The sequence below is a fragment of the Humulus lupulus genome, chromosome 9 (assembly GCF_963169125.1).
Source record: "Humulus lupulus chromosome 9, drHumLupu1.1, whole genome shotgun sequence".
NCBI classification, from domain to species: Eukaryota; Viridiplantae; Streptophyta; class Magnoliopsida; order Rosales; family Cannabaceae; genus Humulus; species Humulus lupulus.
In genome coordinates, this window is record NC_084801.1 from 176464039 (window position 1) to 176489683 (window position 25645).

At 37.4% G+C, this 25645-nt stretch overlaps 1 protein-coding gene across 1 annotated transcript; it reads right to left on the reverse strand.

Annotated features, from left to right (window-relative positions):
• Window positions 1-14832: 14832 nt before the first annotated feature.
• On the reverse strand, window positions 14833-15906 carry LOC133801273 (probable glutathione S-transferase). Its single transcript, XM_062239447.1, has 2 exons — window positions 15544-15906; window positions 14833-15299 (listed from the first exon to the last, which is right to left on the reverse strand). The coding sequence occupies exons 1-2, from the start codon at window positions 15853-15855 to the stop codon at window positions 14964-14966; spliced, it is 648 nt and encodes a 215-aa protein (XP_062095431.1). The 5' UTR covers window positions 15856-15906; the 3' UTR covers window positions 14833-14963.
• Window positions 15907-25645: the final 9739 nt, after the last annotated feature.

Genomic DNA, 25645 nt, shown 5'->3' on the forward strand with positions numbered 1-25645 from the left:
TGGGTTAGGCCTAAGCCTTTCGACCAGCGCGCAGTGCGCTATTGTCGTCCTTGACTAATAATCAAGCCCTGATCCAGGATTTCAGCCCTTTCAGCACTGAAAATAGATTTTGATAAGCATATCCCAACAAAATACACACATATACATGTTAATCACATAACACCATCGAATACTCATTTTCACAGTGCTAACATACCTATCGATCGGGGCCTCAAGCCCTAATAATAAAGTTCATTCAACAATTATAAAGCACTTAAGCAGTATCAACCAATATGTGAAGCAATAGCCTAAACACAAATAACCTCAGGGCCCAAGCCCTAGTCACACCAAATGACAACAGTCGGGTCAAGCCCTAATCACATATAACACGTATTGGGTGTAGTTTTCTTACCTCAGGTCCAAGTAAGCATAAATAAGAACAACCCTCGAGCACGCTCCTGGTTCTGAGCCCCTAGCAATACCCTAGTCACAACCAATAAAATAAGATTTTATTAACAACGAGCGAATAAAGGCTTCCAGACGGAGTCCTAGCCTCCGGGACCTCGAGTTCTACTAAACCGGGCAGTGGAATCAATCATGAGCCCTAAGGAAAAGGTTTCCATTCAAATCAAACCCCCAAGGAAAAAATGCCCAGGCGGGCTGCGACATGCCCTAACAGGTCGCGACGCACCCCTCCAAACAGAGAGCCTCCTTGCCTCTATCCAGAGGCACAGACTGCGACTTGCCTTAATAGGTCGCGGCGCACCCCCCAGGCAGAGACCTCCCAAGGCGCCTGGCTCAGATTGAGTCGCGACTTATCAAGAACAAAGTCGCGACTTGGCCCCATTAACTCAGAAATTTCTCCATTTTCAGCAGCCAAATCCACACCAAACTAACTCAAAATCACCCCAAAACATAATTCAATTATCACAATCACTCTAACACATTCCCAGCAACAAAACCCAACAAAATTTAATCTTAAAAATCCTCAAAACCACACTTTCAATCTTTGAGCTTAAAGGTTCAAGACTATTCAAATCAGCCAAGAAAATACAGAATTTAAATACCAAAACCATAATTCAAAGCTTACCTCTACTAAAGATTGAACCCACAAGCTGAAATTGAACTAATGCCCGATTTTAGAGCTCCAATTCACTGATTTCCAGCCCAAAATCCCTTAGTTCTTCAATAGATAGCTCAAAGGAAGCTTAGAGAAGAAGAGAGAGAGAGAGAGAAAGAGTCGGTCTAGGCAAAAAGCTCTATGTGTTTCTTTCATTTTGTCTTTTCTAACTTAACTAACTTAAGTTAATCCTGAGGCTCAGGGTACCAAAAATATCCCCGAGGGCAAAACGGTCAAATTCCCTCCTAAACTCACTAACTTCGAATATATCTCCAATTATTTATTTCCATAACCCGATTAAATGTCTAATACCCAAAATACCCATTGCTCACCTCGAGTCGGGTATTGGGTCCTGTTGTGACTTTCCTGCTAACTTGCTCCCTAGGATCGCCTCATCCCAAGTAACTCAAATAAACTCACATAATAATGTGGTCTCTCACATATATCACATATATGCACATAAATATACAATTATGCCCGAAACGACCCAAATTACCAAAATCTCCCTTCTAATCAGAAACGGGCCCACATGCATATTTTATACCCCTAAATATGCATAACTAGTCATATTATCACATAATTCACATAATTACAATCAATATATCCATTAAGCACATAATTCCACATATGTAACGCCCTGGTTACCCCAGAACAGTTATGGTGATCGGTGAACCGTAAATTTGACCCGCTACCCGAGTCCTTTGGTTAAAAACGTGTTCTAAGTGTCATTAACAGGTTAAGGTGAAAAACAATAAAGAGGAAAGGATATATTTTATTAAGTATATAAACTGCTCATGAGCTATTCAAAACATTTACAAGTTGTTCATTATACAAAATGGCCTTTGCTATTTCAAGATTTACAACCCCGCTGACCTAAGCGGAAAAAATAGGGTAAACCCCTTAGTTCCTCTGAGAACTCCTCGGCCGTGGTGGTCAAGCGGCCGCATATGTACACATCACCACCTAAGCTCTCCACTCAAGTCTGGGTGAGCTTTTCTTTCCCTTTACCTGCACCACATAGCACCCATGAGCCAAGGCCCAGCAAGAAAACACAATAAAGAATGATATAATATCAACAATGATCATAATAATCATTCAGGACCATCAGTCCAAAAAAAATAGGTGACAGTCGCAAAAGTCACTAAATTGGGAATAACTCCCTTCAGCCTTGTGACGTTAGGGTCATCGGGGCTCAACAGGTAAGTAAACCTTTCATTAGCTTAAACGGGATAGGTGCATGGTGACTGGTCACCAACATAACCTTCCTCATGACCATAGAGTCATAACCCTGGAACATCGTTCCCTAGCCATGTGACAAGCAGTCACCTAGGCTTTACGCCCTGGCTCTCAATAACTAGTCTTAGACTAGCCAAGCGCTTATAAGTTCATCGACCTTAGGGTCGGTCCAGTGTTAATACCTTATAGCCATTCAACACTGATATCGATTAGATCTAATCTTTATTTGGCCCTACGTTCAGGATGCTTATGCCGTTTCTGACTCTTAGGTCAGTGTCCCTGCTAGTCAGTGCTATATACAAGTAAACAATATTCACTAGCATTTAATATGCAATCCATGTCCACATTATCAATCAACATGCCTCAATAATAATCACGCATGTCATATATACACAGGGTGCAATTTTCTTACCTCAGGTTCGAGCGAGAAATATTATAAGAACGACTCCTGAGAACGATCGATCTTTTGGTTCCTTAGCGGTTACCTAATCACAACCAATTATAACCTCCATTAATGAGAATCCACAATGAAAGGGTCTTAACCTAAGCTCCACTCTCAGGACCTCGAAACATGCCCACACAGTGAGTATATTCGATCCCGGGCCTTAAGGATTGAAACCCCAAGTCAAAAACCCTTAAAAACACTCAAAACGGGACTTTGAAGGAACATGGTAGCACTACAGAGCTGACCCCTAGCGCCCCAGCGCTAATCTCAGAACCTCCAACACGCCCAAATGCCCCCTGAGTAGCGCTGTAGCGCCCTAGGGTGGGCGCTATAGCTCTACCTCCAGACCAGGGACCTCCTGAAACGACCTTCTCCATCTCCTTCGATTCCAACCTGATTCCAAAGCTTCCAAATCCCATTTTTGATGCCAAATGAACCCAAAAACCATCTCAACATACCCCAAACATCCCAACCATAGGAACCCTAACCAAAACTCCCAACAAAACCAAGATCTCATCCTAGAAATCACAGCTGCAAAACATAACTAAAATAGGGCAAATCAGGGAATTCTATGGTTAGAAACTTACCCAAAGCTCATCTTATGATGCTCTTCAATGGAGGAACACACTCCCAAACTTCCAAGGCTTGCTTCCCAAGCTTGAATCCTCAAGAATGGTTCAAAAATCACAAAGAAAGTGAAGGAGAAAGAAGATACGGGAAGGCTTAGAAACTTACTCTGTTTTTCTACCTCCTTCTCAGCCAAAATGGTTATATCTATCCTAGGGGTGAAATGACCATTTCACCCCTAGGTCAATTTAAGGTTTCTAAAGGCTCCCAAGGGCAAAATTGGTATTTTCCTCGTATCTCGTTAATCATAATTAACGCTCTCCAATTCCCGCTATTCTCAATAATCTCAAACACCAATAATTCATATCTCGTTACCCTTTAATTCCCGGTAACGCTCTAATCATTAAAATCATCTCGAGACTCATCCCGAGCCCCACACTTAAACCTGTTGTGACTAAACCGCTAATCAATATTCCAAGATCGTCTCATGTCGAATAGCTCGAACAAACCCACATTATAATGTGGTCTCAATATATATCACCGACATGCATACAAATATACAATTATACCCTCAACGGGCCAAATTACCATCACACCCCTGTAATTAAAACGTGGACCCACATGCATGCATTTAACATCATATGATAATATAATTCACATATACATGCATAATATCATTTAATGGCATAATTAAACAAGTATGGCATTCCCGGCCTACTATTCCCGCCATTAAACCACATCGGAGAATTCAGGGCATTACAACATATTTTCACCTTGGCCCCATAATCAATGCCCTAAGCCTCATTAGGAAATTCTGGGACATTACAGTCATGCTCCTTGCCATATCATGCTCACTCAGCATTATACTTGGTTCATTTATTAAATTATATTCGAAATCCAAATAAATTAAGAAAAGCTGACAAAATTACCTAAGAATTATATAAAAGATTAATTTAGAATCTTTTCACTAATCACTGGTGTGTGGGCGTATGGAACGGGATCAAGATCCTCTGTCCAAAATTTGTGTACTATTGTGTGTCCACCAATAATTTTGTGACAAATCATTTAATGGTTTCTCCAACAAAACCTAACACTTAACTGCCGTTTGTTATCCTCGTTACTTTCCATCCCTTTTATTTTTTATTTAGTCAATTTATTCACTACTGCCAGTTGTCTTATTCTATTTTTGTTTATATGTACATATGTAATTGCCAATTGGTGAAGCTATTTCTTTTCGAGGCTTTGAAGACAACATTTTTTTTTTCTGACAGTAAGTTCTTCTCCATTTTTTTGAGTTTAAATACATGAGTCTATGTGTATATGCAATATATCCTATTTGTTTCCATAACATTTTGCATTTTCTTTTGTTTCCGTTTTATTTTAACTCAAGGATATATAAATAATATAACATAATTTATTATGAAAATTAACACAAACAATATATATTGGCCTATTTATATATATGTATAAATAATCACAACTGTCGCTTATATAGGTTTTAGTTAAGTTTTTTATTTTTGGATCTAAATGATATATATATACATATATATTATATTAGCACTTAAATCAATATAAACGGTATTTATATATGTATATATAAGCTTAATGAATACATTTTTTATTTTTTTTATTGAGAATAATACAATTTTGATACATAATCATATTACTTACAAGAATTAGCGTTGTCAAGAGACAACAATAGTTAATTGAAATAGAGTCAAATATTATTTTCATCTACCGGTACGGTTTTGCATTCTTTGTTATTTTGTTTGAATATTATTTGACTGCTTTGAGAATGTATTATTTATTTTTCAACATACTTATATTTGCATATTATTTTATTAAAGATTATGGATTGTGATAATTTAGAAGAGTATCATTCATGTCGAAAGTTAGACTTTGAAGGTGAAAAATATATTGAAGCTATGGAAAGAATAGAGATGATTCATTCTAAAATTTTAGATGAAGAAATACCAAAAATGGATATGGAATTTGGAAGTGAAGAAGAAGCATATAATTTTACAATTCCTATTCTTTTAAGGTTGGATTTAGTATTCGTAGAAGTAAAGGACAAAAATATCAAGATGATAAAATGATAGATAGAATGTTTTGTTGTTCTTATGAAGGATACCACAGAAAAGATATACAAGATATGAATGTAAAGTATCATAGAGCTGAGACAAGATTTGGGTGTTTAGCGAGAATGAAAGTTACATCTCGCCAAGCTAATAATTATCGTGTAATTGAGTTTGTTGTAGAACATACTCATGTAACATTGAGTCCTAATAAGAGTCATTTGCATAGATCACATAGAAGAGTGACTGCTGCTCAGGCAGCTGAAATCGATATTGCTGACCGTTCGGGGATCGCTCTAAAAGAAAGTTGTTAATTAATGGCAAGGAGAACTAGTGGATGAGAAAATCTTGGTATGACTCCACTTGATTATAAGAAATGTTTACGGACTAAACAGATGATCCAAATGAGATTAGGAGATACATTTGGTGTTTTAGAATATCTTCCGTGCATGCAATCAGATGATCCAAAAAAATTTTATGCTTTACAAGTTGATGTGGATAATTTGATAATCGATATTTTTTGGGCGGACGCTGCTATGATAACATCGTACTTTCATTTTGGTGATGTTATTAGTTTTGATACTACATATCGGAAAAATCAAGAAGGAAGACCTTTTGCTATGTTCTTGGAGTAAATAATCATAAACAAACAACTATTTTTGGGGCTGCACACTACACCAAAGTACCCATTTTGTGTCAATCAAACGTGTTAGTCAACGTAGTTGAATGACGCCGTTGACCGAGAATCAGCATTTGTGGCAGTTGAGCACTGCCACAAATGCAGGGGCATTTGGGAGACTCAAAAGTACTTCTACCCTTCGGAGATACAATGACAACCTCTCCTGGATGGGACTCAGAAGCTACAAGTGGTGATGCAGATACGACAACATTAAGAGTATGCACACCCGCTACTTCGGCAGCCCCCGATTCCTGACATACGGGGAGAGCCTCAGAAGTAACGGTCGTGCCTGACTCAACCGGCTGGGGAGGAGTGTTCACAGACTCAAAACCACCTCCGAAGGCGTCCTCCAGAAGCCGGTTCTTGCGAGAAGCAGAAGAAGGGCGTCTCCCCTCTAAGCCATGCTTACGACCAGCGTTAGAACCCCCAGCCAAAGCAGAAGCAGAGGGTAACGCCTCTGACGACTTCGTACAGACGCCAGGAGACTTTGCCTCGACTGGTAGGCCACCTTGTATACCATCTCCAGTCGCCGCTTCTGATGATTTAGATGGTGTAGGAGATACAACTGCAACATGAGCGGCTCCTTCTGAGCCTTCATTCAAGGAAGGCCCAATTACATGTGAGGTAGAAGTCGCAGAGCCTGCCTTCAAGGAAGGCCCAATTACATGCGAGGTAGAAGTCGCTCTAGGTAAAGATCCAGCGGGGGCAGACGCTCGAGGCTTCTTGCACAATGTTAGAGCCTGGCCTGTTGGTAACTTCCCCGGAGTAAGCTTGGGGATTGCAAGGGGAGATCCCTGAGCAGCAGAAACAGAACCCTTTGGGATCCGAAGCTTGGATGAAATACACTTCCCATCGTCCGAATCTTCACCAGAGGATTCCTCGCGCTCCTTTCTTTTCCCTAAGGCGTCCGTAGGCAGAGGCACCTATTGAAGAGGCTAAATTTGGAGAGCACCAGAAGGTGTGGGGGATCGCCCTTGAATACGGGAAGATCTGCGTGACAGAGCAGACTTACCAGGGGACGATTCTGCAGCAGAAGCTGGACCAGAGCCCTCTTTCTTTGTACTTTCTGGGACCCCTTGGCGTTTGGCACATGCGGCGTAGGTCTCAGAACACGCTCTTTCACACTCGATCTTCGACAGTGACAGAGTTGAAGAAGCAAGAGGAGACTTTTTCAAAAAAGCTCCCAGCTGCTTCGCACATGTTGTTGTAATTTTTCCGAGGGTCATGACCCTTCTGCGATCTGACCCGCATGGCACCAGGATCGACTCGATCCATAAAGCAAAGCCGAGTCATAATTTGCATACATTAGAGGTTCATCACGCCCCTGATACTAATGGCATTCTCCTTAGACTCATGCAGAAGCCCCTTCTCTGTCAGCATGCTCTGCCGTTCAGGACTCATGTTAACCTGAGGCCAAGAAAAATCTGATACAAGAGAGTAAAACAATAATACGCAGAGTCAGTTTAAGAGGCAATCATCTAGATGTGATCAACTCACACTAAAAGCAATAAGGAACAAAATGAAAATATAACTCGCCTTTTATGTGTTAGGAAAAATAATATTGCCTCAATGGAAATGGTAATATAATGTTACAACTCTATGCAAAATATTACAATGGACAAGATTGATTAAATAAAGTGTTACAACTCTATAACTTAAAATACAAATAAAACAAAGGAAATGAAGAAGATGATGAAGAAGAAGAGAATAGTAAAATACAACTCAAAACAAAAGTTACAAATAAAATAAAGTGTTTGGACCAAATGAAGAGATTACAACTCTTAAACAAAATATACAAGTAAATAAAACAAGAGAATAAGAAGAAGAACAATAGAACAAAAGGAAGAACATAAACCACAAACAAACTCTCACTTACACAACCTAAGTGAAGAGGATTGGGGATCACCAACTTGAACAAGGTTTAAAACCTTTGTCCAAAAGCTTATTTCCCCCTAACTCAAGCACTAAGGGATCTCTCTCAGATTTTGGAAATGCTTTATGGAATTATCAAGCCTCAAGGTGTTTCTAGCCAAGTGCTTTAGTGGATAGAAATGGTGTGTCTTACAAGTGAGCATTAGGCTCCTATTTATAGAGTTTAGAGACACCCTTTGAATTTCAAATTCCACCAACCCCCATGGCTGTTACCAATGATAAATTGGGTGTTTTATGGAATTAAAATAGAGATTTAGGAGTTACTTGGCTGTTGGAAACGTTCAAAATTGGATAAAAACCGACTTAGTATTAATATGTCAGCCACTAGCGCCGCGGCGCTTGTTTCAAGCGCCGCGGCCCTTGGTCAGTTTCAGCAACCAATTTTTAAGTTTTTTCCAAAACGTTCCAATTTATTCCCACTTGATTTTGTAACTTCCATACACAATATGGGAGTTAAAATCACATCTCTATCAGCCATTTCTCATATGGCTTTAAGAAATTCATCTCAATATTGTGTAACAACAAATCTATACAATAATGGGTGATATTTAGGAGTTACAAATTTGTGATGAATTTGTAACACCAAATATGTTACATGTTTGGATATTTCACATATATCCAAATAATGTAACTCTCTATTATATGTTACAATATGTGACACTCCATGTCACATTTATTTAATCTAAAACATTATATTATAAAATAATATAACATTATGAACACCCTGGACAAGGGAAAAATTTCTTGAGGCTGGAATTCAGGATACCATGCTCCTCCAACATCAAAAAAGTATTTATCCCAATTTCGATGGGAGCTGTCAAAATCGGTAAAAATTGTTCGATCCTTTTTGGGAGAAAGATAGAAGGTTTTCCAGGGTTTTCCCTCTATCGCCTTGTTTGTCGACTTGGTAAAGCATGCATAAATGTCATCTAACTAAATGTCGACATTCCTGAGACTCCCTATCATCTGAGCACCGACTATGGATTGAATAGCATTTGGAAGAAATTGAGAAATGTGAGCTCCGGAGTTCAAAATTACTTGTACCAGCAGAGCAGGAAGAGGGAAACAGAGCCATTCGATATGCCTCAGACTCATGATGATTTCGGTGGGCTTCACTACATCCTTGAATCTCCATTCCCGAAGTTCAGCATCCGAAAGCATCCACACCGTGACATTGTCAGGAATATCAAACGATTTGCGTATGCGTTCATACGCATTCTTGTATCCTTCACGATCCAAAGGTTCGGGAGATGAGCGTGAAGACATGATCGAGAAGGTTGGGATGATCGTTGTAAGATTTAACGAATGGGTATCTTTAGGGTTTTTCCTCAGAGCTTCTTTCTGAAAGGTTTAGAGTAAAGTTTGAAAATTTGAATGAGAATTATTTTGAGATAAAACTATTTAAATGAGAGGTAAAATTCGGAATCGAGTGTTTCACTCGGTAATTGTGTTTGTATTAAGTTTTAAATGTAGCTTGTCAGGAGATCAATGATCGTGTACCTACGAATCGCCTCGATCTGTGGAGAACGACGACTTTAGGCGATTTTTTTTGGCATTGAAGAGTCGGCCCAAGATTCGAGTAGTTTAGCATGCCTCGTCTGTTCGAAGCTTGGGCCAGGGGGCATCTGTTGGGCCCAAAATATTCGGCCCAAAGTCCTTTCCTCATTTACCAAGCATTCAAAACAGATCGTTTTGATCTGTAGAAGCTCCGAAGGCAGAAGCCACGGGTCAGAGGCGGTCTGCGCCTCTGACCTCTGAACGCATAATTTAAAATTAGCATGTTTTGGAGGGAAATTCGGTTATTTTTTCTCCACCAATACATGGTTTGCTTGAACTAACTAACCACTTTACATATTTTGTCCTATAAATACGAGATTCATAGAAAACAAAGGCATCGAACTTTTTACTGACTTAAGCATCAGAGTGTCTTTTTTGTAGGTAACCCCGACGAGTCAAAGAAAAACTTTATCACCGGAATAGTGACAAAGCATCATCCACCGTTGGATTATACCTCCAGATATAGGAAGATAAATTGTTACCTCAACAGAATCACTACTCAAAATGAGTGCCAGTAAGCTGAATGATTTTTATTCATTGGATTTTGCAAATAAAAATTTGGTTAATTTAATATCAATCACAAATGAAAAAATGCCTTTAATAAAATAAACAAAAACAAATGAAAAAAATGCCATATTAGAGTATCTCTAATACCAAAATAGTGATGTAGTTTAATGGTATTAAAAAATGTGTCAAATTTGAAAGATTTGTTTATACTTTTTAAGTAGATAAAAAAATTTATTTAAATGGAATACTTTTTTTTTTTCCTTGATGGACTACATTATGATTCATTTCAATAAATTTTTTGTTGCTACAAAAAAAAAGTACATTCATCACGTGATGGTTACAGATCAATCACCAAGAATTGCAGAAAGTTATTTAGTGGCTCACAATTATTGAAAAATGTTTGTCTACAAGTGAAATTCTCAATAATTGTTCAGAAACCACTACGAAAAAGCACAAAATCTGACTCGTTCAAAACGATGACTAATTTATCTTAAATAGACTTTGATTTTTCTTGTCATCCACTGTCTCCTCATAAATTTGTGACATTTTTGTTTTCGTCTTTGATTTTAGATCTTAGAATTTTGTGCATGGTGAAGTTTTTCATGTTTAAGTATTAGTGTATTACCATACATAATTATTATTTTTCCCCTTTGTCTCACTCTCAAGTTTTTTTTTTTATTGATTTATCATTTTATATGTTTTTCTTTTGAGTTGCAAAAGATTGATATATGATCCATTCTTGATAACTCTACAAAATAGAGTTATTTTATCACTTTTTATGTGCTAATTGTTGCTTAATCCTTGAGTTCTTAGTTGATTTATTAAGTTTTTTAAGTAATTTTGAATTTATTAGGTTTATTTTAATTTTATAGATTTTTGTGTATTTTTATAGTTATATTATTATAAAATGTTATAGTACAAATTATTTAAAATTAATATTGTTAAGTTAGGAGTAAAAATATGTAATTTTAAGCTTAAATGTTAAATATAAATTAAATTATAATTAATATTTTCAAATAATTAATTTGATTTATTTTATAATTGAAAATATTTTATTATGATTTATTTTATATTTATTTTGTAGGGAAATTTTTATGCTTAAAAATGAAGAAGAGAAGAGAAAAGAAAAGTGATAATTTCGTGAGAAAGACAAAAAGATTGTGGTATTTTTCAAAAGCCATTCCCTTCCATGGATCCAGCCCGTATAGCCACCTTGGGCCCTGCCACTCTCTTCAGCCCAAGCTCCAAGGCCCACCAGCACTTGAGTCTTCACGCCTGATCAACCTTCAGCAATTCTCTCCACCACGAAGCCCCAGTCCACGCCAGCTGTCCTAAGCACTCCATCAACACTTCAGCAGTTGTTGCCACTCCTGATGCCGCCTGTCCCAAATTTCTTCAGCAAGCAGCCAGCCAATCTCCACCTGCCCAACTTCATCAGCCACGTTTAGGCCTTCTGCCTCTGCACCAGGCCCGGCCCGCCAGCCACCAAGCCCCATTTCGCACCAAGCCCACCGTGGGCCTGCCTGCCATTCGGGCCTCTTCAGCCAGCAAGTTCCCAATCTCCCTGGCCCAAAATGCCCCATATGCCACAGCTGCCAATAGCCTCCAAAAAGCCAAAAATTACATTTTTATTCCCAATAGTTTTCACCAAAATATCAATTCATTCTTCCCTATTTTTCTTACCTAAATAAACATTCCTAATTTTTTTTTTTACCCTAGCTTTTCACCAATCTTTTACCCAACCAAACATTTCATTTTTCCAATACTCTTACACTTACTCTATTTATCCTACCACTTCCCAACACAATTAAATTAATCAATTTATTTATTTTAATTTGATTAATTTAATCTCCATATTTTGCCTATAAATAGAGTCTTGTAAGACCATTTGGGGAGCTCTTCTTCTTGATATTTTTCAACCTCTTCTACACATTTTTCTCTCTTCTTTTCACTAGTTTCTCTCTACCATTTTCATCTTTTGAAGAGCATGTCAAGTATATTATTTTGTAATTTTTATCTAGTTATGAGCTTCTAATCTTTTTCAAAGGTTATTAAGATGATGATGAAGCAAAATGTAACTAGATAGTATTTTTTATTGTATGTTGATTTCCCATTTGTGTAACATTGTTTATGGATTTTTCTATCAATGATATGCATTTTTCATCTACTATTGAGTGTTAAAGCATATTACACTTAGTTCTTCATTATGCAAAAAAATATGATATTCTTTGATTAAATGTTTTTCATTAAATTGTTCACATCTAATTCTTAGAGCATAAGTATCATATTTTGCCTAAACATAATCTCTTTGATTTTTTGTAGTTTCATTAGGTTGTAACACAACTAATGCTTAGAAATTATTTCTTATATAAGTGAAGAAAAATCCTCCCTTTTTGAAAGAGTAATTTGTGCTTGAATAGAAAATATATTTTGAAAAAAATATATAGTGTGATTTATTTCAACTATATTAAAACTTGGGAATCAATATACTTATAAATACTATTGAACTTGCATTTTGTGGATTCTAACATCTTAATAATCTTATTTTTTATATATCATTTGAAAACAATTTTTCTATTTAATCTTAAATATTTTTATTACTTGTCTTTTATTTTTTCTAAAACAAAATCTCATCAAATATTTGGAACTAGGTTAGAATATTATTGCTTTGTTTGAAATAGTTTCTTTTGATGTTAGTCAACTCCCATGGGTTCGACCTCGTACTTACATGAACATTATATTCCGAAACGATTCGTGCACTTGCGAGTTTAATTATTAAAACACCATCTTTTGGGATCAACAATTCTCATATGTGTTTTTAGTTTGGCAAACAAAATGAATAAAAGACAAAAGACGCACTAACTTATTTCATAATTGGGTACTTTTAATACAATTAGTTATTGACAAAAACAATAAAAGAGTTTAACACAATAAAATTTCATATTTTTTTAATCTCTGATTGGATATAATATATTTTCACACAATTTGAAAAAAAGAAAGCTCAACTAGAGTTTGACTTCATTTGTGATTAAATGTGGGATAAGAATCAACACATGCATTAATTAACAATACTAAGATTTATATTTGGTTGGGAGAAATATGAATATTTTTTTTTATCTTATATTAGAATAGTCTTTTTTTTTATTTTCAAATGGAATAGTCACTCCACCAATGTAGTAAAAAATACATTCTATTGCAATATCAATCCAATGCTCTAATATATAACCAAACAAAAGAATGAAATAAAAATTGATTTTTTTCAATTTCATTCTATTACCTCCAACCAAACATCCTAAACAATATCTCTGCAAGTTGATTGCACTAATGAAAGAATAGTTTTTTTTTTTCAGTTGCTGTCTCTATTATTTACACTTTGTAACACTTAGCTCCTAAAAATTGATTTTGTATCAGTTGAGATGCCAACATTTTCAAATCATATAATTTCGGTCCCTAAGTGCTATTTTTATTTCCTTTTTCTTTTAAAATATATGAAAAAATATAAAATAAATGGTGAATCATTATTAAATTATTTGAACATTTAATTTATGACAATAACAAACGTGACATGAAAAAATATATTTTCACGACATTTTTAAAAATATTTAAAAAATTTAAAAATTAAATTAATGTTTCATTAAAAATATATTATTACCTACATTATTATTTTATAGTTAATATAAATAACTATGTTATCTCGATTATCTTAATATTATCAATTTTTATTGTGTTTATTTTTAAACTTAATAGTGTATATAAAGTTATTTATGTGCATTTATATATATGATTAGTTATAGGTTGTATTATAGAAAAAAAATTATAAAGTAAAAATAAATATATACATAATAAATATTGATAATTTCTTGATATTTCACTTACTAATATTTTAAAATTATATAGCTAAGAATTTTTTTTCAATGAATAAATAATTTAATTTGTAAAACTATTATAAATTTTTTAAAATATCATAAAAATATATATTTTTCAATATCTTGTTAGTTATTGACATAAATTTTGTGCTCTAATTTTTTTAAGATTGATTCATTATTTTTTATATTTTATTTAGGGTTTATACATTTTTGGACCCTATGTTTTTTTTCATTACCTGTTTGGACCCAGTGTTTTAACAAATTACTTTTTGGACTCTATGTTTTGTAAAATGGATAAATTAGAACCATAAACCCGCTTTTTGTCAATGTTTTCTCAACTAAAATCACAAATAATTTAACAAACTAACAATTTAGAACAAAAATAAAATCATTCTGCTTAAAAACTATGTTGTTATATTCAATTTTTTCTTCATCAAAATTGAGTTTAGGGTTCTATTTTAACCATTTTACAAAATATAGGGTCCAAAATGTAATTTGTCAAAACACAGGGTCCAAACAAGTAATGAGAAAAAATACATGGTCCAAAAAGATATAAACCCTTTTATTTATGTATTTTGAAAGAAAAATAAAAATAAAAATAGTATTTAGAGACCTAAATGATTCTATTTGAAAAAGTTAGGATGTAACTCATATAAAATTAACTTTGAGGACCTAATAGTACAAAGTGTAAAAATGGAGAGGGCATCATAATAAAACCCAAAAAAGAATGACTTTTTATTTACGGTTATTTTAAAAAAAATTATCTTCCAACAATTTCATATTTAGATTAATAATCATCCTATTGATAATTGAAAATTTTATTTATTTTATCTAAAGTAGAAATTTGGAATACATTGACGGTTTAATCATGAAAAAACTAGTAATCTTTTTAGTTCATTTCATCAAAATTATAAATATAAAATCTACAATAACATCAATATATATTATTCTAACAAAATTTATTCATTATTTATTATGTTAAAACCAAACTAAATCATTTTCACTTGGTGATGTTGAAACGAGGCTTGAAGATTGCAATGAGTTCTTCTTTAGAGGGAGATACTTCCTTGACCACAGGATGAGTAGCAAAATCATGGCTCCATTTACAGAGCTTGGGAAACTTAGCCTCTGTCAATATCTCTACTCCCTTGAGCTCTTCATAGATTGGTAACCATAGTGCTAAAGTATTTCCTGCTATGTCCGCTGCTCCAATGATTTCTCCTCCAAAGTACTTGCCTTTGAGCTCTTTCTCTAGAAATTCTAAGTACCCATTTGCTTCTTCTGCTTCCTTTTTCTTATATTCATTGATCCAGGCTTCCCTCAACGTTGGCATGAGCTGAGAAAATCATATTCACCACCCAATTATGACTTTGAAATATGCACAAAAGGTGTTCGATGAAAGTTCTAGACACACACGAGAATCATCCAAAGTGGATTTATCTTACAAATTTGTGATGATTGGAAAAAAAAAACTAAGATAATGAGAAAATCATATTTACCATCAACATCATTACTTTACAAACAATACTCGAATAAGTTCTAGCTCAAAAATAGAGGGATTATTTTGAAAGAAATGTTACCTTCTCATCAATGAAACGAGCCAAAAAACGGGCTTGAGCTCTTTCGTAGGGGTCTTGAGGGAAGATGGGATTAGTCTTCCATGTCTCATCGATGTATTCAAGGATGACAAGTGACTCAGCTAAGGGTTTTTCATTGTGAACAAAGGCAGGGACCTTCTTGTGAATTGGGTTGTATTCGAGGAGAGAAGCACTCTTGTTCTTCAAATCTTCTTCATAGTATCTGTATTCAACACCTTTGAGTTTCAAAGCTATGTCTACTCTGCAACTAAAAGGGCTTGCCCAATTACCATAAAGTTTCACTTCTTCTCCCATAATCCTATTTTGTTACTACCTAAAAATACTTATTTTGAGTCTCTAGTTGTATTTGATTAGACTCTATATATGTTTGAGTCTCTATATTTGCAAAAAAAAAAAAAAAAAAAAAATAAATAAATCAAAAGTTACGTCTAAAAATAAAGTTAATTTATTTATTTTATTAAAAAATATCATTCATAGGCTTGATTTGTCAAAGGACCTAGTCATCTTATCACCTAATATACTTTCTTTATTATATAAACTTAGTTAAAAATTTAGGTACTCAAACAAATGAAATGGGTTTTATATGAACGAGGGAAGTATTCTTATCTCAAATGACTTTATTTATTTATTTTTATTTTTTTATTGACTTTTAGTCTAGTTATTTAAAGTAAATATTTAGAGTCAAAAGATATACTAATATAATTTATTCGTTCCATTGTACATGTACTACATATCTCAATCAAGCGACAAATCCAAAATTGACTTGGTAATCTCAAGCAGGTGGTAGTACAAGATTTTTTTTTTTTTTATCTTTTCTATATTTCTTGTTACTTATTTTGGTGTACTTAATTTTTATAATATAGTTATAATTAATATCCGTTTTTTTTTCAAAGAATAAATAGCTTTTTTATCCCCAAACTATGATCATTGTATGATCGTGCTCTCTGAATGTTAGAAATTCCTCTCGAACTATGCATGTTACTGAAATATGAGATTTCTGTTAGATTTCGTCCTATGTGACTAACTGATTAATGATGTAGCATTTTGTCTCTTGATGTGACAGTGTCATATGTAGAATAATTAGAAATTTTCCTCCCCATATTTTGACCATTACCAAATTGTGCTATTTTTATTAAGACTAATTTAATTTTCTTCTTTTTAAAAATTATAATTAAATCCTTAAAATTAAAAAAAAAATCATTTTAAAAGAAAATAAACAATATTAAAAGTTTCAAATTAATTAAATAAAATTCAAATACTCAAAAATTAAGAATCTAATTAATAGCAAATAACTTTTTTTTACTTTTCTTTTCTTTTACAATATAAAATAAATATATTTTAATATAAAAATAAAAAAATAAATCCTAAAACAAAAAAATTTCCCCTTTGTCCAACTCCTCTTAAATTAAAATTTTTATTTATTTATTTAAGTCTTTCGCCCACCTCTTTAATTAAAAGTTTTTTCTTTGTTTTAGTATTTATTTTAAATTTTCATTATAAAATAGTTTTAATTATAATTGTAAAAGAAAAAGTAAAAAATAGTTATTTGTTGATAATTAAAATTTTTATTTATTAAGGATTTAATTATTATTTTTAAGAAATATTTTTTTATATAAAATGAGTATAATTTGGTAGTGGTCACGAGCTACTGGGACAAGGAGACCAAGAGGGGATCCACCTCGTAATCACCGAGTGACGAGCTATATAAGTGAAAGCTCGGATTACACTAGGTCTATGAGAATTTATGACACAGAGCAAAGGAATGTCGGTAATCGAGGAGATCACCTTGATCTACGGGAACACTTAAACCATAATTGGATGCATGATAATCCCCCGAAGCCAGATCTACTAGATCATCTGAACGGTCGCAAACAACCGATGTACAATTCTGCACCGAGATGGGGAACTGGAGTTGTAATCAACGATAACCAGCTTCATCTAGTTCAGGACAGGCCTCCTATAGATCCAGTCCAAGAGAGGATTAAACAGTTGGAGAGAGCATTCAGGTTCTTACAGAACGAATGAAGTTGGAAACGAGATGAAGAGTTCAACGAGGAATTCAAGCCCTTTGCCCCACATATCTCTAACACCCCGTTTCCTCAAGGATTTAGAATTCCTCATGTCTCGCCATTCGATGGAAATTCAGTTCCATGCAACCACTTGAGCACATTCAACACGATTATGAGAACCAGCAATGTGGGCTACGAGCTCAGGTGTATGCTGTTCACATCCTCTCTCACGGGACCAGCAAAAAACTGGTTTGAAAAATACAAGAGACATTCGATTGCCTCTTAGGATCAATTGTTGAGAGATTTTAAGAAATAATTCAAAACCATGGTCGGCATTAGACCTGAGGCTTCGGCCTTGAACAATGTCCGGCAACAGCCAAATGAGTCATTAAAAGGTTACCTCACAAGGTTTAACTTAGATTTCGCTCGAGCTCGAGATGTTGACAATATTGGCCATTTAATGGCCGTTCGAGCCGGAGTAATGCCTGGGAGTCCTCTCTGGGAAGACTTGCAAAGAAAGCCTGTAAGGTCATTAACCGAGTTCAATCGAAGAGTTTAGAGGTTTGTTAATGTAGAGGAGGCGATGTCAGCATTGAATATGACCTCTCAGCCCATAACTACAACAACGAATGCTAACTCTGCCTCAACCTCGGCGGATCCTACAACTTCAAAACCCCCTGGGGACAACTCTTCTAAGAGAAAGAAAAATGAAGGGAATAACCCCGAGGTAGAAGGGGGAAAGAAGAAGAAAGGGGAAAGATACTTCTCCGTATACAAGGTGTATACCGAGCTTAATGAGTCTCAGGAGAATATCTTCCTGGCTAATGAAAATTAGGTTCCTTTCAGGCGACCTGATCCCATGAGAAACCAAAAGGCAAAAATGGATTCTAGCAAATATTGTAGATTCCACAGAGATGTCGGGCATACAACCGATGATGTAGGCAATTAAAGGATGAGATCGAGGATTGATCTTGAGGGGGTATTTTGGTCAGTATGTAAGAAACCGAAACCCCAATCAAGCTTCCACCAGCCAGAGGGCAGAAGCTGCACCACCTGCCCAGAACAATAACTCCCGAGCTTGGGAAGATGAACGATCTCCTCCGATTGATGGAGAAAATATTATAACCATCTCGGGGGGACCCCATATCGAAGGACCGGGCAGGAATGCCCATAAAAGATATGTGAATAAGTTAAAGACTGGTGATGGATCTCCTTACGAACCAAAACCCAGAGCTCCGAAACAATAAAGGGTTGAAACTTAACCCATAACTTTCACTGAAGACGACGCGTCTCATGTACAGTTCCCTCATAATGAACCTCTAGTCATCACCTTTCAGCTCGCGAACAAGAGGGTACACCGAGTCCTAATTGACAATGGGAGCTCGGTGAATATCCTCTATAAGGCTACTTTAGAAAAGATGAGACTCACGCTTCGTGACCTAAAAGCCTGTGCAACTACATTGCACGACTTTTCAGGAGAAGGGATTGCCTGTATGGGATCCATCGAACTCCCTGTGACCTTGGGAGACTACCCAGTCTCTATAACCAGGACGATGGAATTCATGGTGGTGGACCTTCTATCGTCCTATAACGTACTGCTTGGGAGACTCGCCCTAGTAGGGCTGGGGGCAGTTTCGTCCGTTAGGCATCTGGCCATCAAGTTCTTGACTTCTAGTGGCATCAGGAATCTAAAGGGGGGATCAGCTCGCGGGGAGGGAATGTTTTAGCATATCCGTTAGAGGGAAAAAGCAAACAAGTGCACAAGCACTTGTCATAATTTGGAATGAGGATGGGACAATCTTTGAAATCGATGAAGAAATCGACCCTAGAGAAGAGGAAAGAGCTGACCTCAAGCCATTGGAGGAGCTTGAAGAGGTCAAGCTTGAAGAAGTCGATCCCCCAAAGACCATGAAGGTGGGGAAAAACCTTTCTGAAAAAGCAAAATAGCAATTAATTTGCTTCTTAAAGAAAAACCAGGATATTTTCGCATGGTTACATTCGGACATGGTAGGGATATGTCCAAACATAATGAGCCATGCACTCAATATTGACAAGAGCTTCCCCTCGAAGCAGCAGAAACGAAGATTCATGGACGATGATAGAAAGAAAGCTTTAAAGGAAGAGGTCGACAGGTTAAAAGAAAATCGGTTCATACGAGATGCCTTTTATCCTGATTGGATCGCCAATCCGGTATTGGTCCCGAAACCCAATGGAACGTGGTGAACTTGCATCGATTACTCCAACCTCAACAAGGCATGCCCAAAAGATTGTTTTCCCCTACCTCGGATCGATCAGCTCGTAGTTTCCACAGCTGGGCATGGTCTTATGTCATTTATGGATGCTTATTCTGGATATAACCAGAATGCCATGCACGCACCAGACCAAGAGCATACGAGCTTTGTAACCGATAAAGGGTTGTATTGTTACAATGTTATGCCTTTCAGACTCAAAAATGCTGGAGCAACGTACCAAAGGCTTGTGAACAGAATGTTCTCTGAGCAGATATGTAATAACATGGAAGTTTATGTTGATGATATATTGGTCAAATCTAAACATAACGATAACCATGTAGACGACCTCGAAGAATGCTTTGCCGTGTTACGGAAGTACAACATGAAACTCAACCCCCAAAAATGCTCCTTTGGAGTGTCGTCGGGGAAGTTTATGGGCTTCATCGTAAACGCGCGAGGAATAGAGGTTAATCCAGACAAGATCCATGCGTTAATTGAAATGTCGTCACCACAAAAGCATAAAGATGTTCAAAGTTTAACTGGACGGATGGCGACATTAAGTAGGTTTGTTTCTAAATCCACTGACCGCTGTCTTCCATTCTTCAACTTTTTGAGAGGAGGTAAAAAATTCGAGTGGACGGAGGAATGCGAGCTCGCATTCCAAGACCTAAAAAAGCACCTCGCAGAACCTCCAATCTTGTCAAAGCCTATCATAGGAGAAGTCCTATACTTGTATCTCGCTACTACCGAGCATGTTATCAGTGCTGTGCTCGTTCGAGAAGACAAGAAGATACAAAAAATAGTATACTATGTCAGCAAGAGGTTACAGGGGGTAGAATCGAGATGCCCATTAATGGAAAAACTGGCTCTCAGCCTGATCCATTCGTCTCAAAAGCTCTGACCTTACTTCCAAGTGCACCCCATCCATGTACTGACTAACCAACCACCGTGACAAGTCTTTTCCAAACCAGAGGCCTCGGGTAGATTGTTAAAATGGGCTATTGAACTCAGACAGTTCGAGATCACTTATCATCCAAGAATGACTATAAAGGGAAATGCCCTGGCATACTTCATCGTGGAATGTATAGGAGTATTTGATGACGAGGTTATAACCCCAGCCCGCGAGCTGTGGAAACTTTACGTCGATGGATCTTCTAACGAAAATGGATTGGGTGCTGGAATCATATTAATCACTCCAACAGGGAAGCGGTTTCACTCCGCCTTGAGGTTCAGCTTCAAAGCATCTAATAACGAAGCTGAGTACGAGGCTTTATTGGCAGGACTCCGAATAGCCTAGGAGCTCAAGACCAAAGAAATACACTGCTACAGTGACTCGCAGTTGGTGGTCAACCAAATCCTAGGGGAATATCAGGTCCGTGGCCTAAGGATGACCACATATTTATAAAAAGCTAAAGCGACGCTCGAACATTTCGAGTTCTATGCCATAGATCAGGTTCCCCGAGAACAAAACTCAAATGCAGATGCTCTAGCCAGGCTCACCACGTCCAACGAAGTCGATACGCTAAACGTAGTACCGATAGAGCACTTGTCGACTTCCAGTATTGTCGAGCCTGAAGAAGAAGATGTATTCATGATTGACTCCGAGCCAACTTGGATCACCCCAATAGTTGATTACCTCGAAATTGGCATTCTCCAAGCAGAAAGGAACAAGGCTCAAAAACTAATGTATCAGATTCTGAGATACACTATTGTGGAAGGAAGGTTATATCGGAGAGGATATTTTATGCCATCACTCCTATGTGTGACTCCACCCGAGGCAAAGAAAATCCTAGAAGAAATTCATGAAGGATTTTGTGGAGACCACACTGAGGGGCATAGCCTGTCAAAGAAAATTATAAGACAAGGATAGCCTACTATCAAAGCAGATGCATTCGAGTATGTCAAGAAATGTGATAAATGCCAATGATTCGCTCCAACCTCGCGAGCTCCATTATCCAAGCTAACCATGATGACCTCCCCATGGCCATTTACGGTGTGGGGAATCGATCTCATAGGTTCATTGCCAACCGGCAAGGGTGGAGTAAAGTATGTTGTGGGCGCGGTCGATTATTTTATGAAATGGACCAAGGCCGAACCTCTGGCAACAATTACCTCAAAAAAAGTCTTGGAATTTGTGGTAAAAAATATCATTTGCCGATATAGGATGCCAAGGAAAATAGTTTCAGATAACGGTACTCAATTTGACAGTGAATTATTCACCCATTTTTGTGAAAAAAAATGGAATAATAAAAAGTTTTTCCTCCGTTGCCCATCCCCAAGAAAACGGCCAAGTCGAAGTAGTAAATAAGACTCTCAAGAGTTCTATGAAGAAGAAGTTAGAAGTTTCCAAGGGAAAATGGCCCAAAGAGTTACCCCAAGTTTTGTGGGCATATAAAACTACAGCTTGCACTTCAACAGGGCATACCCCTTTTTTCCTGGCATAAGGGTGCGAGGCCATGTTACCAATCGAGGTCGAAATACCCACGATCTGTAGCCATGCTTATGACCAAGCTTCGAACCAATCCCAACTCGAAGTAAGTTTGGACCTTATTGAAGAAAGGAGAGATGAAGCTTGGTTGAGAAATGCAGCATATCAGCAATGAGCTACTCGATATTTTAATAAAAAGGTTTGGGAGAGGAAGTTCAGATTGGGAGATTTAGTGTTAAGGCGTGTGTTCCTAGCTACAAGGGACCCGGCTGCTGGCGTACTTGGACCTAATTGAGAAGGACCATACCAGATCGAGTCAATCAATCGACCTGGCGTCTATAAATTGACGAGATTAAACGGAAAATTGGTACCACGAGCTTGGAATGGGGAGCATCTACGACCTTACTATCAATAATGTAGGATTGATGTCTCATTGTAGTAAAGCATGTCTGTTCTTACAAAATTGTTATTAATAAAATATTCAATTCTGAGCAAATCTCATTCTTGTTTTTATATGTTGTATTTTTTGCAAACTCTCTTAATTTAATAACCTATGGTCACACTCATAGGATATTAAGGGGGCAACCGTGGTATATTTACCATAAGTTTGAAAAAATACGTAACCAGATTACTTAAAAATGAGTGTTTGGACATAACCAGATACACGAGCTAATGTAATCTAGACATAACTAGATCAAAGGTATACAAGTGTATGGATAGCAAACCAAACACGACCTAAATAGGTTTGGAACAAACCAGCAAAAAATGATCGACACAAGTGGGAAAAAGATAAACCCACTTCAAGCTAAGTCGATACCGAGGCTGGAGTATTTTGCAACAAAAAGTTTCAACCTCATAACCTCAAGGAACTACTCGAGGAAGAGGAAAAGTGACTAAAAAGCAAGATATAACTAAACTACCTAGCTTACATACCACATAAGTACTTTTGAGTGCGTGGTAAAAGTAAGATCCAACCTTGACACAAAACGAGATCGGTTATGGATACATTGAGCAAACTATGCATGAATGCATCGAAACTCGAGCTGAAACCCGACAGAAGTTGTATGAATAAACAAACATAAAGGAAAAAAAATTAATATAAGTTGCTCAAAATATTTCGACCTAGAAATGTGAAGCAAAAATATTAAAAGCCGAGCATAAAAATTAAGTATACCAAATGTAAAAGTTTGAACAAACAAAAAAATAACTCTTATACGAGTTGTAAATTGTTTATGCCCCAGGGGCATAAAAAAGAAATGTCCTAACTATTACAAAAAAAAAATTAAATGGGACACAGCCCATGATCTCGCCTCTAGGAAGCAGGAGCATCCCCCCCGACGGCACTCGCCTCCTTGGCCTTCTCAGCCTCCTCAGCTTCCTCCGCCTCCAGTCGAGCTTGCCACTTAGCCACGAGCTTGTCCTCTAGGGTACCCAAGAAGCATGTGTCAAGATCGGCATTGTTGGCCCAGATCCTGTACATGGCCATATCCATTGCTCGATCCTTCCTTTGTTTGAATTCTTCGAGGAGGTGAGCCTTTTCTTCCTCCATTATGTTGAAGGTGTCCTTCTCCTCCTCCTCGAGCTTGGTGATTATCTTCTCAAGCTCCTTGACCCTCGAGTCCTTCTCTTTGAGCTCAGCCTCCATCTTTGACTTGGCAGCCTTAAACTCGTCAGCGAGCTTGAGCTAGAGACCCTTCGACTCCTGAGCGTAGGACATGTTCGCATGAACCTCGTTGTTCAACTTTTAATTTAGCAAAGAAACTGTATCAAGAGCCTAACACACAAACAAATCAAGTTAGAACATGTTTCGAGTAAAACTCAAATAAATAAAAAAAGTAAGAAAAATTACCGAGGAGATAAGCTCAATACTCTTGTCATAGAGGACATTGGAGTCCCGAGCGTTGACCAGGAACTGCCATTGAAGAGCCCCAAGATTGCTAAAGCTTTGGCCCACTTGAGATAGGAAGTCCGAGCCAAGAGTGGCTTCGTGAGTCCCAGCAGCGTTGTCGATGACATACTCATCGGCATGAGTCAAAATCGACAACAAGCGCTCCCGAGTGGGAGTTGCTTTTTTCAGAGCTGGTGCGGTCGTTTGGAGGGCTTGGGTAGCAGAAGGTAGGGAAGGAGCAGCTTCCACGGGAACACTGACCTATGAGTTGGAGGTCACAACTTGACTCGAGCCTTGGAGGCTTGGAGGAGGAGGAGACACCTCGGTCCTTTTGGGGACCTTACCAGGCTGAACAGCTTTCTGTGACGCTCTCGGGCGCTTGCTTTGCTTGGCCCCCGAGCAACTGTTGAGCATGGTCTTGAGGTCAGAGTCCATAGTGGATGCATAATCATCACAATAGAAAGCTTAAAATGCTAAAGTAAATGTGAAGCAAATAGTTAATGGAAACAAATAGACAAGTGACAAGAAAACTAATTGGAACTCTCCCCCGAGCTCGTGCTCGGCGACCAGGTAATCCCCCTATCTTCAGAGGAGGCTGGGGGAGTCCCTTCTCTATACATGGAAGTTAACCTCGAAAGGTCCCTATCGTCGTTTATTCCGTATTGGACAGCTATCCCATCCCAAACTTCATTAAGACTATACATTGTTTGGTATATCCTCAGTCAGTTATCAAACCTATGGACCCTATCATCTACCCAAGACCATACATGGAAGTTATCTCTATAATCTGGGAATAGGATCAGGGTGTCGGGTCTATGTTTAAGAAGGGAAGGAGACCACAAGGCCGAGCTGAGCATGACCTTACCTCTGTCACTCGAGTTCGAAGCCTCGTCGTTGGCGTCATTCCCCGAACACGGACTCCTATGATGACGGGCTGGGGATCATGCTTTCAAGCTTGTTGGCATCTACCTCGGAGGAAGCTTGTCAATAGGGAGTGGTACATGCTCCCACATGGTGTACTTCCGGTAGGCGGTGTCTTCCGTTGACTGGCCCTGCTCCAGAAGACCATAGGCTCGAAGCTTATCTTCATGAAGAAGATAAGACAGGGAGCGCCTACCATATGGCAGCTGGAGTAGAACTTCCTTGTGCTCCTTCATTGCGTCCGTTGGGGTAGGACGATGGTAATTTTCTGAAGAGTCAAATACACTATGATTAGTTCGTGCCTGAACATTAGAGAAGCATGAAAGGAAAGGGGGTCATATACTTTCGAATTCGTTTGAATGAATAAAACTTTGAGGGAGCCAAGCCATCTGTCCAAAAGAAGGCCAGCTTGAAGTTGGGAGGATGGTTGGGCATGTCCTCAAAGATCTTATTCTCCTTGGGATAGCTCGACAAGTAATAGAAGCCATCTCCATCCCGAGCTCGGGAGGGGTTGCTTTTCAGACACAAAAGATACGGGATCTCCCTTGGCGAAGGTCCTTCCCACCTCAGTTCGTGGTACAACGACCTTAGGGTTGACAAGACCCTG

Coding starts and splice junctions, on each gene's coding strand:
- LOC133801273 (XM_062239447.1), bottom strand. CDS start 15,855: ATGGGAGAAGAAGTGAAACTTTATGGTAATTGGGCAAGCCCTTTTAGT. Junction 15,300..15,543: donor CTCGTTTCATTGATGAGAAG/GTAACATTTCTT, acceptor TGATTTTCTCAG/CTCATGCCAACGTTGAGGGA.